Source organism: Amyelois transitella, chromosome 19, assembly GCF_032362555.1.
Source record: "Amyelois transitella isolate CPQ chromosome 19, ilAmyTran1.1, whole genome shotgun sequence".
Lineage (NCBI taxonomy): Eukaryota > Metazoa > Arthropoda > Insecta > Lepidoptera > Pyralidae > Amyelois > Amyelois transitella.
This window is the reverse complement of record NC_083522.1, coordinates 6,149,873-6,167,234: the sequence shown is the minus strand read 5'-3', so window position 1 is coordinate 6,167,234 and position 17,362 is coordinate 6,149,873. Positions and strand designations below refer to the sequence as shown.

The 17,362-nt window shown below is 33.7% G+C and overlaps 2 protein-coding genes across 2 annotated transcripts; both read left to right on the top strand.

The window, feature by feature from the left end:
* LOC106132533 (carboxypeptidase O) lies at window positions 1–7,734 on the top strand. Its single transcript, XM_060949753.1, has 11 exons — window positions 1–49; window positions 1,273–1,309; window positions 1,777–1,884; window positions 2,211–2,306; window positions 3,265–3,315; window positions 3,555–3,620; window positions 5,239–5,305; window positions 5,424–5,780; window positions 6,252–6,494; window positions 6,868–7,056; window positions 7,579–7,734. The coding sequence occupies exons 1-11, from the start codon at window positions 1–3 to the stop codon at window positions 7,732–7,734; spliced, it is 1,419 nt and encodes a 472-aa protein (XP_060805736.1).
* A 2,485-nt stretch (window positions 7,735–10,219) lies between these two features.
* LOC106132595 (carboxypeptidase B) lies at window positions 10,220–17,193 on the top strand. The gene is made up of 7 exons (XM_013332044.2): window positions 10,220–10,442; window positions 13,498–13,546; window positions 13,863–14,072; window positions 14,361–14,475; window positions 14,938–15,088; window positions 15,627–15,790; window positions 16,040–17,193. The coding sequence occupies exons 1-7, from the start codon at window positions 10,415–10,417 to the stop codon at window positions 16,607–16,609; spliced, it is 1,287 nt and encodes a 428-aa protein (XP_013187498.2). The 5' UTR covers window positions 10,220–10,414; the 3' UTR covers window positions 16,610–17,193.
* The last annotated feature ends 169 nt before the right edge of the window (window positions 17,194–17,362 follow it).

Genomic DNA, 17,362 nt, shown 5'->3' with positions numbered 1-17,362 from the left:
ATGGTTTTAAGGGACCATGAAAATTTTTATGTAGTTCAAGCTTTAGGCCGTAGGTTAAAATGACTCTGTTTCTTTAAACATCATAGACAACATTGTGTAATTTTTAGATTTTATAAGATAAATTTAGATTTTAAAATATTAAGCGCTGAAATAAAAAAAAGGCAGAAATTTTTAAGGATACTTTCTCTGTAATTAGAACTCCTCTAAATACCTACCACAAGATTTCATCATTACATTACTTACCGGAAAATTATATATACTTCACAGAAATAGGAGCTAATTAGTTGTATTTATATGTATATTTTTTTTAAAGTATTAATGATAAGATAATTTAACACACGGATAGACCACATTTTTAGAAGAAAATTATGCTAAGTACCTACTATATTCTTGAAAATTCCTAAGAGAGCGTAGCTCCGGTTTCTGTAAATAGGAATTTTTTTTTACTCAATCTCACTCGTTATAACACTAAATAAAATACAATCGCACGAAATACCTCACTTCTTTCAAATAAAAACCTATAAAAAATAAGTGCACTTTTTCATGACAGTTAAATTGTAGTCATAACTAAAACGTTTATTTGTTTTATTTATTTTTTATACTTGTTTCCATTTCATCGAAATTTCTTGAAGAATTTTTTTTACTTTAAATTATGTTTTTGAAATTCTTAGTGTTATGCGTGATTATTGCGGAACAAAATTTTGGTAGGGTGACATTTTTGATATTCTTTGTCTTAGTAAAAAAGAAGGGGATCATTGCTTCTGTTTCCGTATACGAAATCTTATTTCAGTACTGTTTCATAAAAACTTACAATATAACTTAGCAGACAATTAGATAATGCTATTAGCATTAAGTCCGCCAGATATAGAGGACACTGAAAACCTCATATCTACTGAATATTTCCCTAACATATTGCAACAAAATTTATAAATTAAATTAATAAAATATAGGTTTTTTTTTAAATTATCTTTTTAAAACACAAGTCCAAATTCTTTTTTTTTATATACCTAATCTCTAATGTTTAGTGTGTTTTGTGTAACTTAAATTGGGGCGGAGACCTGGTGGCCTGCACCAGTCTCCCGATATTTATATGTGAATATCTTATAAGTGAAATCTTCATTTGTATGGGAGAAAATAAAGATTATTTATTTATTTATTTATATATACTATACAGGTTATATTTTGTACAGGACAATATAATTAAGTGTCTAAAATTGATGTGATAAAACAGATGGTCTAGTTTCTATTTCTTTCACATAATTTTTTTTTCAGTGATTGGTGAACGAGATATTTACGAATTAGAATTTTGGTAAATTATTATTTTTTTATTTTAAGGTGAAGATTCTTGGGATATAAATGAAGTATTCTTATTTTAAAAATAGATTTTGCAATTTGCTTCAATGTGACTCACTTTTTAAGTGTTGTTTTTTTTACCCCAAACGTTAAAATAAATGCAATGTAACCTGTGTTTGAGTTTGATTTTCAGTTTTTGCCTAATGTATTTATTTGTATTCGCCATTTTTTTTAAATACACCCAGGTCTTTTAACTTGGCTTAGAGGGAATAAAAACAATTTACGTAATGTGTTTCAGCCACATAATTCTTCGACAGACTGTAAGAATCAATCAAGTGCTAGGTTTATAAACTTGAGATTTCTTTAATCTGTCACTTTCTCAGAGTCTTACTGTTATTTATTACGTAGTAATTACGTCTACTTAATGGACAAAGTCATCTATTATGTGTACGTTATGTTAAATTTTGTAAAATTATGTTTCAGGTCCAGAAAACCAAAACCTGGCGCTAACAGGAGATCATTCTACACTCAGACTAAAAATCCCAATGAGAGACCAATGTTTAGATCAATTAAAAAGAAAATAGGGAATGGGTATATCAGTCTTTGTATAAATAGCATATTCTTATATGATTTTCTATTATGTAGTGCTAACAAATCTATTTAAAAATAACTACTTACTACAACTTTCTGTAGTTTCAGTTCGAATTAATAGGTTTTTAAAATATTTTAAAATTCAATACAGAAAAATTATAGTGAAAATTGTATTAAGAAAAAAGGTTTGTTTTGGATTAACCTCAAGAAATGTGCCAAAGAACTTCTTGTAAAAAAAAATATAAGATTATTTAAATCAGTTGAAAATAAAGCCTCATGGCGTTTTTGTTTACTTTTTCTTGATTAATGTATTATTTTATCTATAGAACCGCGGGGATGGTGCGCAGGATTAGAAAGCCATTGCGGGACAAAACCGTTGGCCACTATGAACCTACTTCGGAACATCCCTCCTATCACCACGAGTATGTAACCACCATAGATATTATTAAGGTCTCTCACATCATTATTACCACAAATCAGGGCCATCAGGGACCTGGGCAAAACAGAAATAGATTTACCTTTTTTAAAAATAGAATATGTACTTACAAAGTATTCGTGCGAGTTTCGTCTTATACATCGGTATATACTTACATATCATCTACAGATGGAACTCTGACTCTAAAGCTCCATTCCCCATTCACTTGATCACACATGTTCGTGTGCCGTTCGTATGTAACTGAAACCATACTTAGAAATGATATTTTTTTTTAGATTCTAAACTAAACATGCTTCGGACACGTAGGTATCTGATGAGTGAGGATAGAGCTTCATTAAGATTTCAAATTTGAGTATTTAACCAATGTAACGTCTTTTAGGTGATGGGCTAGCAATACCACCATCTCACTGTCTTCGATATTATTAATTTAACATCATTGCCATCGATTTCAATATGGCCTAGCCTTCTTGTTTGTGATTTAGTGTCACAACTTTACTCAATCATGTCTTGACATTACCCCTTGCGGGGTAGACAGTGCCACCAGTTTTTAAAGGACTGATAGGCCACGTTCAGCTCTTTGGCTTAATGATAGAATTGATATTTACATATTATAGTCACAAGTTGCTAAGCCTATCACCTAAAAGAAGAATCCTAAGTACGTGAGAATATTGGTAAGCACCCAAATTAATGGTCGCTCCTATCCTACGATTAGAGTAGAATTGGTGTACCTTAGAATAAGCACGCTTCTGGACAAGTCAGGTTTTTAGAAGCGACTCCCGTCTAGCCTTCGCAATCTTTGCGAGGAACCGTCGAAAAACCCATTATGGGTTTTTCTTCACATTATTTGGAGCTTTATCGAGCCTTAAAGCTACAATAGATGATTTGTATTTGTATGCAGTTACAGAGCTCAATCTGTGATTTTTATGTTGTTTTTTTTTTCATAGAACATCTTACCATGACAAGACAGTTGGGCACTACGAACCTACTACCCACCGGTGAGTGTGTTAATTATCATAAAATATAAAAATAGCTCCAGAAATTAATAAGAATTTGTGAAGAACTTATAATTTCACCTTGAAAGATCAATGTATTTTATAATGATTTATTGTTTTTTCAGTAGTACTGGTACATTTTGAGGCTTGCTCATTCTGAGTGATTTTTCCGTATTCATTATATGTTCTTTTGAGATGTAAATAATATAAATAGACTCTGGTCAAAATAACTCTTGTTGCAGTTCTACAAAAATTGAGGAATCTCCTATGCACCTAGTGGGCAAATCAACTCGTCAGCCCGAGGAGGAGTAAGTATTAAAATTTAGGAATTATAATCATCATGTACAATATAAAAAAATAATAAATTATAAAATATTAATTCTATAGAAATTCTTCAATCTCAATTCTCAATCCTATCATTAGCCAATTAAGCTGAACGTGGTCTATCAGACTTTAAAGACTGCTGGCTCTGTCAACTCCGCAAGGAATACAGACGTTATAACTAGAGATCATCCGATCTCTTATCCAATCGGATGCATATTTACCTAAACTAATATTTTGGCTAAGAAAGTATGGAGGCGGCTTCTTGCTTTCAGGATTCGAATTATTTTGAATCCCGGAAATTTTATTATACAAGAAATTGAAACTTATCGTATATTAGGTATGATAAACACCTTTATAAACATAAGTGATGGATGATCATATTTATTGAAAAATTACCTACCTACCGGGATTGCAGAATTATACCGCGTGATTTTTTAGTCAGAACAAAAACTTTCTGAGGTTATTCAGACCATTAATTAGAACATTAAGTGTATCAATGCCGAATCCCGGAATTTTGAGGTACAGAAGTACGTTCCATACTAACCCAACACCCCAACTTTAGGTAAATATGCATCCGAATATCCGATCTCTGGTTGTAACAGAATATTTTTTTTTATATACAGGTGACATTTAAAACAACTGCATCCTTTTAAACATAGACTATACCCATGCTTCTGAGCCGTTTGAGCTTATTTTTATTTAAATTTTCACATTTTCACATTTAAAAAACCCTCAAAAACTACGTCACACGCTTTATTAAAGACCAATACTACAAAAAGAAATTAAAACTAAACATGTTAATAAATGTCTGAAAAATAAAATTATTTTTCTAGTATCAAGATCAAGTAAAGTACAGAGTTGTCGAGATCGCTCAGTTGAATGAATTGTGTCGTTGACCTCTGAATCTTACGCGTCGCTTTTCCGCCGGCCGGGGGGATATAACGTATTTAGGATCGTGGTTTTTGATACTTTAATTTTTTTTTCGTACTTTCTGAAATATAAACCGATAATTTTCTTTTAACGTTTTTAAATATCCTTTAGATGAGTACACTTTATGCAGTTAAATTAAAAGTCACTCTGTATACAGGTCAAATTACACAGATCGTGGATGGATGGAATCTTAAAATGACCCAAAGTGTTAAAACCACTACAGTCTTTACTCTTAAACTTGGCTCCTGTATCTTCCTCAGCTAAAAATATTAAAGACACTGACTGACTGATTAAGAGTACCTATGAAAATTTTATGAATATAGGTTCAGTGGTTTAACTGAGAATCGTGATTTTACTATAATGTTTCATCTAAATAAGTTCAATGTTCAAATATATATGCTCACAAAATTTTCGTATTTATAAAAGTTTCTATAGCGCACCAGCGGCTTTGCTCGCCTAGTTCTGTGAATCCCGTTAATTTAAATGCAAACACAGTCCAAATCGCTGTTGGGTTTAAAGATATAGAATTTGGCATTTAGGTTCCTCCGTGGTCTAGGCCTAAACGAAGGGAGGATTTTCGTGATTTCCATCTTTCAATATATGCGGGCGGAGACACAGGCGTACTTTAGATGTAAAATATAGAAATGTTAAATTAAAAAAAGACTTTATTAGGTCTACAGTATTGGAGCAATCACAAAAAGAAGACGTCGAACACAGCGTAGCATTTTCTGCATATTCAGTACGTATATTGCAATATCAGTTTTAGTTGTAGTGACGAGTGGGTAAGGTATTTATCTAATTTATCCCGTTTTAAAAAAAAAATAGTTTCAATTTCAGTTAAGTGTTCTATATTTCAGATCAAAAAGACAATGGAAGACATAGCGCAAGAAGTTGGCAAAGAAACCAACATAACGGTTGAAGTAATCGGCCGTACATTTGAATACAATGACATAGTAATGCTCAAGATGGCGGAAACCAAAAGTGTCATAACGAAATATTTCAGAGCTGATGATAACAAGTACATGGACGATGTGCCAGAAAAGCAAATAATATTTATTGTCCACGGCCTTTCCACAAAAAGTATAAAAGAAGTGCCTTGTTTGTCTAAACGAGACGAGTTTTTGCAACTGCTGCACTACTATATCTGTCATTTAGATATTTTTGATATATATTTGATTCCAATGGCTAACCCTGATGGATTTTCAGTTACTGAAGTAAGTATCTTTTACAAAGGAATTAATAATATGAATAGCTGTGAAAGATTTGCCATTAGTTTGAAACAAAGCAACCAAAACTGCGATGGAATAAGTATATTTTATCTTATAAACTTTAGCCCGAGCGAATTTAGCGCCACTTACCAAAGAATACAGGTTTTTCGCAAATTCTACCGGGATCTTTAGTTTTTACCGGGATAGAAAATACCCTATATCCTTGTCCAGACTCTTATTTATATAGATAACGCGTGAAGAGACAACAAACAAACAAACTTATTTATTATTTGAGGTTGAATAGAATGAGATCGGCCAAATGTCAAAATCAAAAGGATTCCAGTCCTTGTGTCAGGGCAAAAATGGGCTTTAATGGACTGGGTTAAATTTGGTACACTCTGTATGAATTTATAAATTAGCTGAGACCAAACCCGTACAATATTTCAGGATGTTAATAATAACATACTTTCTGTTTAGGTTAATTGGAACAAGAATTTTTCGCCACAAAATATGTGCCACGGTGTTGCCCTCGATCGGAACTTTGACGTAGCCTGGGGTGGGACGACACCGGTTGGGGCTTGCAGCCGCAACTACCCTGGACCAATGGCTTTCTCTGAGCCGGAGACGAAGGCCATCAGGGATATTTTCCACCGATTCGGTCACAAGATAATAGCGTACATTAATGTTCACGCTGGCACGTATTCGAGCATGACGTATAAGGTTTGTGATATACTGTATTTTGTTATATTATTTTTTAACTAAATTGTTAGGTAGGTATCACTTGTTGCTTAAGTCGAGATAAGACAAATCTGTCTGTGTTGTCTGTCAGTCAGTCATTCTTTTCATTGCTAACGCAAGGGATAGTTAATAAAGTAAAACCCCAAAGATAGTTATAGACTTGTGTTATGGGATACTAATTTAGCGATACTATAAATAATAATGAACTTTCAAGACTCACACTCATTTGGGCTAATCACTACAAGTTTATTTTCTATTGTGACCTATCACACTGGGACATGTGATGCAGAAGCATTAATACCTACCAACCACCAAGCTAAATAGGCCATCAACTGAATTCATACTTTGATTGTAGGGTGATGCAGTCTTATATCCTAAAGGCTACACCGAAGCTCAAACAGACGATGATAAATACATCGATATGAAAGGTGAAATCGATGACGCCATGAGAAATGCGAGTTTTCAAAGGATGACTGTGACCACAGATACGCTGTACCATTGGTATGGGAAGGTAACTGGAAGTAGCGTCGATTACGCGTCCACTGTAAGTACCTATTTTAAATATACGTGTGATGGCTTTATATTTAACGGGGTAGACAGAGCCAGTCACTACAAGGTCACGCACAGTTGGAAGGTCCAATAATGAAATTGAGATTCAGAGACTGACTGGTTGTCTCACAGAAAATTTCCGTGGCTCCCGGCACCAATACAAAAAAGAATAGGACCACTCCATCGCTTTCCCATGGATGTCGTAAAAGGCGACTAAGGTATAGGCTTACCAACTTGGGATTATTTTTTAGGCGATGGGCTAGCAACCTGTCACTATTTGAATCTCAAGTCTATTATTAGGTCAAATAGCTGAACGTGGCCATTGAGTCTTTTCACGACCCCGCAAGGGATATAGACGTGACCATATGTATGTATGTATGTAACTTTTAAAATCTGCACGGGATGAAAGTAATGGGCACATATTTTTCTTTTAATTTTTTTTGATGATGGGACATTGGCGCAAAGGCCACTTTTAGACAGCATAATGGTGAAAAACTAACATTATTTTTGGTTGCAGGTTTTCGGAATACCATATGCTTTAGAATTTGTAATGCAGCCGTATGATGGTTACGTGGCAAGCGCCGCGCTCACTGCCGTGTGGCAGAGAGTCATCGATACTGTATTCCAATTTATACATCATAGGAAAGATGGAGGCGATGGTCAAAAGAAATAAATAAAGAATTGTCGGTGTATTTTATTAGTTTATCGAATCTCTTCTCCTTATAATATTTGTATTTATGGATATACATTGACTGGGAAAAGATTTCCATTGGATTTTCGTTTTGCGGAAGAAAATTACTGCGGAATCCATTCCTTGGTTTGGCTGTGCGTTTATTGATATAGTCGTCCTATTTATTCATTCATAAATAAAAATAGTCACGTCTATATCCCTTGCGGGGTAGACAGAGCCAACAGTCTTGAAAAGAGGCATATGCCACATTCAGCTTTTTGGCTTGATGATAGAATTGAGATTCAAATAGTGACAGGTAGCTACCTGGCTAGCTAGCCTATCGACTAAAAGAAGAATTTCAAATGTATAAGCCATTAATCGCCTTTTACGACATCCATGGCAAAGAGAAGGAGTGGTCCTATTCTTTTTTTTATTGGTGCCTGGAACCACATCGCATATTTTATATCTACAGATAAAATTAACTGATTGTTTGTCAAAAATATTACAAGCTATGAAGCGAGCATACTCGTATAACTGTTTAATAACAAAGTTAAATAAATACAAAAGGAAAATGTGTCGATAGAACTTTCCCTGTCTACAACATTGGGTCACCGATTACTGTCATAACGTACGTTGTACATAAGTCTGCAATAAACATGCTTTATTCAGTATACATTACACGTTTTACCTTGACTTATAATGGTCCTTTCCATGCAAGACATCAATGTAACTTAAACATATCGAATTATTAGACAAATAAATGCACTGGGTAAGTGTGTCAACCACGTTTTGTGGCTTGCGGCTGTACATATAAAAGAGTGAAGAAAGTGCATTGTTATCGATGCTAAAAATGGCATTTATTGGGAACAAGATCATGACTATGTGTTGAGTTAATTTAGTCACGCACGATTGCTCACTTTTATTCAATATATTTGGATTTAGGTATACTATTTACAGAACCGAATAGGAAATGAACATTTTGAGCCAAGGGTTCAAGTTTTGTTAATATTATGACTGAATAGGTACACGTAATTAGGTGAATATTTAGTTTTAATTTCAACGCGATAAATGTAATATATTCATCAAAATACGATGGGAAAGTTCATTTAAAAAACGCAAAATAATTTAAAAATAAATATGTGATCAGTGAAAAAGAAATCTTTTATTAAGACAATATATCCATAAACGCAATAATAATTAAGGTAGCTGTCAAACAAATAAGGTTCATGACACAGACAAGAAACTAAGGTGTGACGTCATACATAAGAGGCGTTTTGGACTCGCCCAATAATGTGTTATGTACTTCGTTATATGGCAAGCAGTTTATTGTTTATTGAGGCGATTATTTCACCAATGTTTAGTTGTCGAAAAACTAAATTAATAAACACAAAAACAAAAATTACCCATCATAACTATTGTCGTCATCATATGGTTGAATGTATGTAGCTTAGATATCAGTGACTAAAGCAACAATAACATATAGCTGTTTTTTTAATTGTACTATACAAGAAGGTAAAAAAAGCAGTTATCTGCGTACAATGTCGTTCCGTTACCATGCGTGGGCGACACCGGTGCTGCTCCATCAATGTCGGCGTAGTTCATTAAACTCGATGATCTTGATTACTTCATTGATGGACTAGGTTTTCTTGAGGCATTACTCCAAAAGAAATTTTAAGAAATCCTTCGGAAATCCAGAAGCCCAGTCAATGTTTATCTATAAATACATATTTTATAAAGAGATTCGAGTGCATAAGTTGGAAAAAAATGGAGTATTTTCAATATTGTTGGCTCTGTTTACCCCGTCAGGGATAAATGTATGTAAAAATAAATGTATAAAATACAATCTGGTCCATATAGTTTTGAAGAACGTAATGTTAAAAGCATTTTTAACAATACCATTGGGTTCGCAAGAAGTATGTTCTTTACCGTTGCGATTGTTATGAACGTTAGGGTAGCTCGATATAGATATAGGCAAAAACTTTTGTAAATAAGATACAAAATAGAAAAAACACACGCTGCTGTTATTTGACCATATTTTGATTCGCCTTTTTAAAGTCTATTCTTAATTGCGGTATCCGCAAATGTTTTGATTATGATGACGCACGACACGAGCCACATTCGGACGAGTTCAATTTACATAAAACTTCGCAGATCTGCCTGTGTCATTCCCGTTAAATATAAGATGTAAGTGTTTATCAAAATTAACCACTCAATTTACGGAACAACTTTTGAAATAAAATTTGACGTTTGCTATTCTAATAATAATAAATAAATAGAATGTAAAAATTTTATGACTTTTATATGATTTATTGTCGCTATCTATTTAAAAAATTTACTCTTTTGACATTAAAAAAAAAGATATTCATTGTTATTGGCTTAAAAAAATTATCAGGAAAACAGCAGCCACCGAGAAAGTGCTAACGGTCTCGTGACATAAAATATGGCATAATAAACGTGTTTCTTTCGTCGTCCTTGTGTGTAGGGTGGCGGAGTACCGTTAATGCTCTGGCCTGGATGAACTCGATCTCGAGAATACCTGCCAGTGCGCGGTTAACTTTTAAAAAGTGCGCGCGTTTCGTGACATCTCCTGCGCGCGCGCAATCTTACGTTTATACGATAAATTAATTTTTAGTTATTACAAGATTATATCACTCTCCAATAAGAATTTTTGTAATTGTTTGTTATGGCGCGTCGGTCTGTGTTAGTGTGTGGTGAGATTATTTTTAATTATGTTTTTGTTGTAAAATAATTTGGTATCTAGACAAAAATGAACGGAAAATAAATTGAATTTTAAGGCATTAGTAATGGTAGTGCACGATAACTTGGATTTAAGTTTATTTAAAGTGATCTGGATTTTTGAATTGGATCTTTCACCACTTCATCAGGTTGTAAATAAAATATAAGCTGAAGGGCCTAATGGTTCTTGAATTATTATTAAAATGAAAATATATGGATACTCGAGGAGAGAATTAAAATTATAGTTGTCCATAGTTTAAAAAACTAAAAAAAACATATTTTCATATTTAAAAAAATTTAGATTACACGTACTTGTACATTACAGAACTACACAGGACTCGCTACAAAAATAACAAATACAATCTGATTGCTTTTTAAGAAGACACAAATTAGAAATTAATAAAAATATTACGAATTACTTATTGAGTGGAGCTTTTAATAAATTTTTTATCAAATGTATGGGAAAAATCAAATGAAGCTGTAAAAGTGGCTAATTTCCAGTCAAAGAGATATTAAGCTTTGCAATTAACTTGCAGTTAATATGAAAACGTTTCAAATTTAGGGGTCTTTTCTTTATATTTTGAGAGGTAAAGTTTACATGTAAATAGTAAAAATTTAATTTCAGTGATGTAATTAAAATTCTGTAATTGTGTGTGTAACTTGATTGATGTCTTCCAAATTTTATGCCCAAAAGAATATTTATTGAAGTGCTTGTAAAGAAATTTGCGTCTAGACATCGATAGCACAAGGGCAGATTTAGTGAAAAAAGTTTTTCAAACATCGAAGTTACGCTAATCTTAAATAATTACTGAATTAAAGGTTTTTGTATATCATACTTACCCAACTTAAATTTTTAACACTTCATTAGATAGATGAAAACGTAAAATAAAAAAGGTCCTTAGGGTTATATTTACGTTTGTAGTTAGATAATAAAACATTCAAAATGTCAGTCCATTTGATTCAAAGAATTAATTATTGATCAATTTCATAATGGCCTCCTATATACAAAAACATTTTTAAGAACATATAATAAGATAAAGAATAGTATTTCAATCAATATATTTTACGGAACCTCAAACCTGGTACGAATCACCAACGCTTTTCTAAATTATTATCAAATTAAAATGATCTTTCATTGGGCCGATTACAGCGTCGTCTGATGACATCAATTGCTAAGAAATTGGTTCGATGAAGCCCTACAGCTTCCAGCAAAGAGCACTCAATTATGCGAAGCCATGGCGGGTCCAAATGTCGCCGCAAATTAAAGAATCGTTCCAAGTCCAACCAAATTATTTATTTAATTGGATGACTAATAACTTTCATAAATATAGATACAGTTTTAAAATAAAAAAGAGCGTCGGTGGTAGAACGGTTAAGGTGCCTGGGTAAAATAAGCAAATTTTACGTGTGGGAGCACAGGTTCAATGCTACCACAATCAGGCAACTTAAGGTGTAACCCTGATCCAAAATGAGTTAGGTTCCCCTGTCGTAAAACCCTTCACTCTCTCACTCACTCAATCCAGGATTATGGTCGTAAATATGAATCCCGGGTTCCACTCCAAAAAGATAAGGATGTGATCGGGACTGACGCAAGAAGAAGGAGATACGATGGCCAAAATTTAGAAAAGATAGAAAACACATCCGTTTCTGACTTCAAATGCAAAACTGTATATACATATAGGTCAGGTCAGGAGTACCCAAAACCGGCTTGCATGAAGGAAGTGAGAGTGAGTCATGAATGTGGATAAAACGAAAGATGCATGCAGGGATGTGGCAAGTGGAAATGTAGTCTCTACCTACCAATCCGGGAAAGAGGGATAATTTATGTATGTTAATACATTACCTGCGATATTTACCATATAACATAGCACAGTAGTTTAAGCAGGCAACTTAATACATAGAAGGAGTTAATGGCAAATATAACAAGAAGTAACTTTGAAGGAGACACGGGAAGAATCCTTTTTTATTGATCTTAAAATTACTTAAAGAAAATATTATAGTACTTACAAATAATTGCAGACTCCTTTTAAGAAAATACATGTTAGACTAGGGTTGTTCCTCTCCCTTCTCCATTTACTAATGAACTACCAAAGAATCAAGTTTGGTAAACTTTTGAATAAAATTATCTCAAAAACTCATTTCGTTTACAGTTTACAAATAGACTTTCAAATATTTCCACGAAATACAGTTCACGTGTTGTCATATAAGTAAGCCATTGTCAAAACATTACTGCTTTGTTTTTGCAGTTTTTCTATTAACATAAGAGACATGTTCATGGTATTTTTTATTTCTGTCGACAATTTATAAATATTGGAATGTGTTCTACAAGGCAATTTATGTTGCTAACAAGGTTAAGCAATCACTATTTTTAAATGAAAATATTTTCATAATAATGTAATAAATTTTAGTATTTAATATAATATATATCAATCATTGCACGCTATTTATTTAACAAGAAATTATCCTCAAAACATGACATTAACGATATAAGTACTGAATATTCGCATCCTGAATCAGTGTTTCTTTCCATGAAATTTGCCGGCACTAATATAAAAAAGAATAGGACCACTCAATCTCTTTCTCATGAAGTCGTTAAATTGCGGCTAAAGGATAGGCATATAAACTTGGGATTCTTCTTTTAGGCCAAGGGCTAGCAACCTGTCACTAGTTGAATCTCAATTCTATCATTAAGCCTAATTGCTGAACGTGGCCTGACAGTCTTTCAAAACTACTGGCTCTGCCTACCCCGCAAGGGATATAGACGTAATTATATGAATGAATGAATGAAACCAGTATTTTGGTTATCAATATTGAATATTATAAACATGAAGTGCATATTGATAATTTCTACTCAAATTTCTGTGACAGTATGTCAAATGAGGTTTCTCCAAATTAGTACTTTGACAAAGGCTATATAGGTCTTCGTAATTGCCCATGTTAAGCTGATCAAATGTCCAATTAATGATGAAGTTCAGATAACTGTTGCCACCTAGACTACTTTAGAGCTAAGCTCATTGTTTCAATTTACAGGTATTTTACTACTATTGGAAATCTGCAATGGAAATCAAGATTATAATAAGTAAGTTTTTTTACCCTGAATAAAGTAAAATTTATTACGAATAAAATTACGAAAATGACAATTTATTGTATTTAAATTTGCTTCAATGCGTGTTCAGTTTAGTCAAAATAAATTTTAACAATACGTGATTATTTGAAAAAAAAAAAACAATACCCAATTTTAATTAGTATTTTTTAAAGTGAAATATTTAACATCAACGAGCAACTACTACATGAAAGATTAATTTTTATGCTAAACGAAAATGTAGTTAATGAAAAAAATATTACGCAAATAATAAAATTAATTATATTTGATTTTGAAATTGTTTTATTTTTAGCTATACTCTTATAAAAATCAACCCTTACAACGATGAACAAGTATTGGTTGCAAATGCTATAAATGCTACGGGCATAGAGATACTAAAAAATAGCAGAGGACTAAATGACACTGTAGATTTGCTTGTTCCACCAAGTCGTGTAAACTACACGAGGTCTTATGCAGAAGAAAACAAGCTAGGATTTGAAGTAAAACAAGAGAACTATGGCAGGTAAGTTGTATGAATATACGACGTGCAGAAAATATATGTATTTCCGGGGACGTTGGGATTTTTCTTGTAGGCGATGGGCTAGCATTCTCTCTCAATTCCATCATTAAGCTATACAGCTGTCTACCCCGCAAGGGATATAGACGTGACTATGTGTATGTATGTAAGACTAAGATTATGTTGTGCGAAGTTTTAAATAAAAAATGTGAATATGGAATGTATCTTTATTAGTCATCGCTTTGTCCACGACCACCAGTAGCATAAGATCAACATACATTTTTTATCTTATAGAAGTTTTCAAGAACTGGGTCCTCCCGAATCTGACGAACTCAATCGTACAGTACGTACAGCTAGAAGACGTTACCAGAAGTCTTTCCACCTTTTTGAGTACAACTCTTATCCATCAGTGAGTATTTTTTATTTGAAACATCACTTTAGAATACTTAACTCAACTCCACTTCATATCTTATGAGATATCAAACTCCTACATTATCTATGGATAATGTAGGAGTTTGATAACTTGGTTATCGGAGTCACGATATGAGATGAAAGTCACGTCCAGTATTGCCAACTGTATCTGATAAGCGCACGAAATAAAAAAATCCGATAAAAAGCGCTAAAGATGTTGACCTCTAAACTAGAATCTTAATTTTACATAAAAAAAGGCATTAATTCCGGATTTTGAGAGCTGACATCACCAAGAAAGTACCTACTACATATAAAACACTAGATATATACGCAACAAATAACACAGATTATTTTTTTGTTATCGGACAATGTTATTTTATAAATTATAGTTTTAATTTATTTGTATAAATAACTGTTAATTAGTTCTGCAAAATTAGTATATGCGTATTTATATACATAGATTTTGGAGTTTCAAGAGACGGTAGCCAGACGGAGACCAGACCTGGTGCAGGTGGAAGACGTCGGAAGAAGCTACGAAGGACGAAGGATAAAGCTGGTCAAGATATCTGCTAACCCAGAGGCTCAAAACCCCATCATCTTTATTGATGCAGGTATGATTTTAGAAGAAATATAGGCTACTGTTTCGGCGTCGATTGAATAGTAAGGGTTTTTGATTTAAAAGCGCATTCCGGGGTACCTAGGTCCCAGTGTGGTCATCTTCATCAGTTTTTTACGGTATGCATTTATGTTTAATGCTGCGATGTGGGGACACATCCAAGCAAATAAAGTTTCTCTACCACCAGTTACCAGTCGCTTCCCACTCCAGGATAATGTTCTAAGACGAACCCACGGCTTGTCTCAAAAGGATGTAACAGGGATGAAATCAAATCAAAGAAATATGACTGCAGTTGGAAATAAATACTGGGGAGATACATACAAATATAAAGTCATCCCTATTTGCCGAAAGAGTAGAAGAGAGTGGGCCACATTTTTCGAATTGCCATGATCTCTGCATACTTCTTTCGCTACAGCCACCTTCATCACTCTTCATGCAAGCTTATAGGTTTAATGTACTTTTGAACTGATCTTTCGTCAAGACATACGTGATTTGAAGAACAGGAGATGCTAATTAACCATAAATCTTGCCAGGTATACACGCAAGAGAATGGGTAGCACCGGCCATGGCCCTGTACCTTATACACCGGCTGTCCAGTGATCCTGACGTGCGTCAGAATGTTCTAGACGGAGTCGACTGGTACATACTGCCGGTTGTCAATCCTGACGGCTACGAGTTCACGCGCTCTAGCGCAGCTGTAAGTATTGTAGTCATATATTGTTCAATAGATTCAGATTTTTAACCATATCATAAAAATCAACAAAGCTTTTCTTTTCAAATATAAGAGGTAGGTAATACTCGAAGTACTTAGATTGAAAACGTCTAGGCATTAATTTATATCTTTAATCAATTTCTACTCACGCATGCATTTAACATGCACGTATGCATGCACGTTCGTTATCTTAATTGCTAAAAATGCTATGGTCATTTTTCTTATAAATTTCAGCATCGACTGTGGAGGAAAACAAGGTCACAAACCGTTAACTCATGTTATGGCGTCGATGGAAACAGAAATTATGGCTTTAAGTGGGCCGTCAGTGGCGTCTCCACTAATCCTTGCGACGGCGAGACCTACGCAGGACCTAAACCATTCTCCGAGCCCGAGACTCAGATTGTCCGTAATATCATGATGAAAAATGCCGATCGAATGAAGCTGTACGTTTCTTTACACTCTTACGGCAATTTCCTTGTATACCCATGGGGTTACACTGGCGATTTCTTACCAAAACAGTGGAGGAAACTAGACTCCTTAGCGAGATCTGTGTCGAATGCGGTGCAGAAGGCAGGAGGGAAACCTTTAACGGTTTTAAGCGCTGGAAAGTGGTATCCGGCGGCTGGAGGCAGCGATGATTTCGCTTTTGGCGCAGTTGGCGTCCCTTACTCCTATACTATGGAATTGACTGATGGATATGAATTTACGTTCCCAGCAAGATTACTCAAAAATGTACTGCCACAGTTTTACGAAGGTTTTAAAGTATTTGGAAAAAGCATCAAACAAGAGTTCGGATCTAGCTAGAGTTTAATATACTTAGAAAATTGTTTGTATGTCGGAAATAAAAATGTTACGAGTTATTTCTTTTAAGGAAAATTGAATAACGGTAATACCTATTTTATTGTTTTATTTATTTCTCAAAATTTGTTTTACTCTTTGGTACTTTTAGGACTTGCTTTTGCAACATACGCTAGTTGAAGTAGACCTTATGAAACCGGGTCCATTATGAAATTTTGTTTTTCATTATTATTAGTCATTAATGGTAAGATAAAAATTCATATATACCGTGAAGTTCCCAGCATTTTAGAATAGAGCCACTCCATATCATTCCCATGGATGTCGTAAAAGGCGACTAGGCTGATAAACTTGAGATTCTTCTTGTAGGCGATGTCTTGTGCCTGCCACCATTTAAATCTTAATTCCATCATTATGTCATACAGCTGAGCGGGGTATTATAGGCTATTCAAAACTGTTGGTTCTGCCTACTCCGCAAGGAATATAGACGTGACGATATGTTTATAAATATATATTAATGTTAGCTTTCATTATAAACATACAACCAGAGGATACGGCGTTCTTTTTAAAAACAAAAAAAATCATGTTTTAATTCAAGTTTATTTTTTTAAGTACCTAAGTATATCAATAAAATTTATTTAAAAATCAGTATCCATTCTTAATTTTTTTAGTAAATGTCTTTATCATCGATGCATCATTATGTGGGTATGTATTCAAATCAATGTATTTATATTTTACATTGTAATTATTAACACAGGTCGA

Coding starts and splice junctions, on each gene's coding strand:
- LOC106132595 (XM_013332044.2), top strand. CDS start 10,415: ATGGCGCGTCGGTCTGTGTTAGTGTGTG. Junction 10,443..13,497: donor TCGGTCTGTGTTAGTGTGTG/GTGAGATTATTT, acceptor TTCAATTTACAG/GTATTTTACTACTATTGGAA. Junction 14,073..14,360: donor AAACAAGAGAACTATGGCAG/GTAAGTTGTATG, acceptor TTTATCTTATAG/AAGTTTTCAAGAACTGGGTC.
- LOC106132533 (XM_060949753.1), top strand. CDS start 1: ATGGTTTTAAGGGACCATGAAAATTTTTATGTAGTTCAAGCTTTAGGC. Junction 1,310..1,776: donor ATTTACGAATTAGAATTTTG/GTAAATTATTAT, acceptor ATTATGTTTCAG/GTCCAGAAAACCAAAACCTG. Junction 7,057..7,578: donor GCGTCGATTACGCGTCCACT/GTAAGTACCTAT, acceptor TTTTGGTTGCAG/GTTTTCGGAATACCATATGC.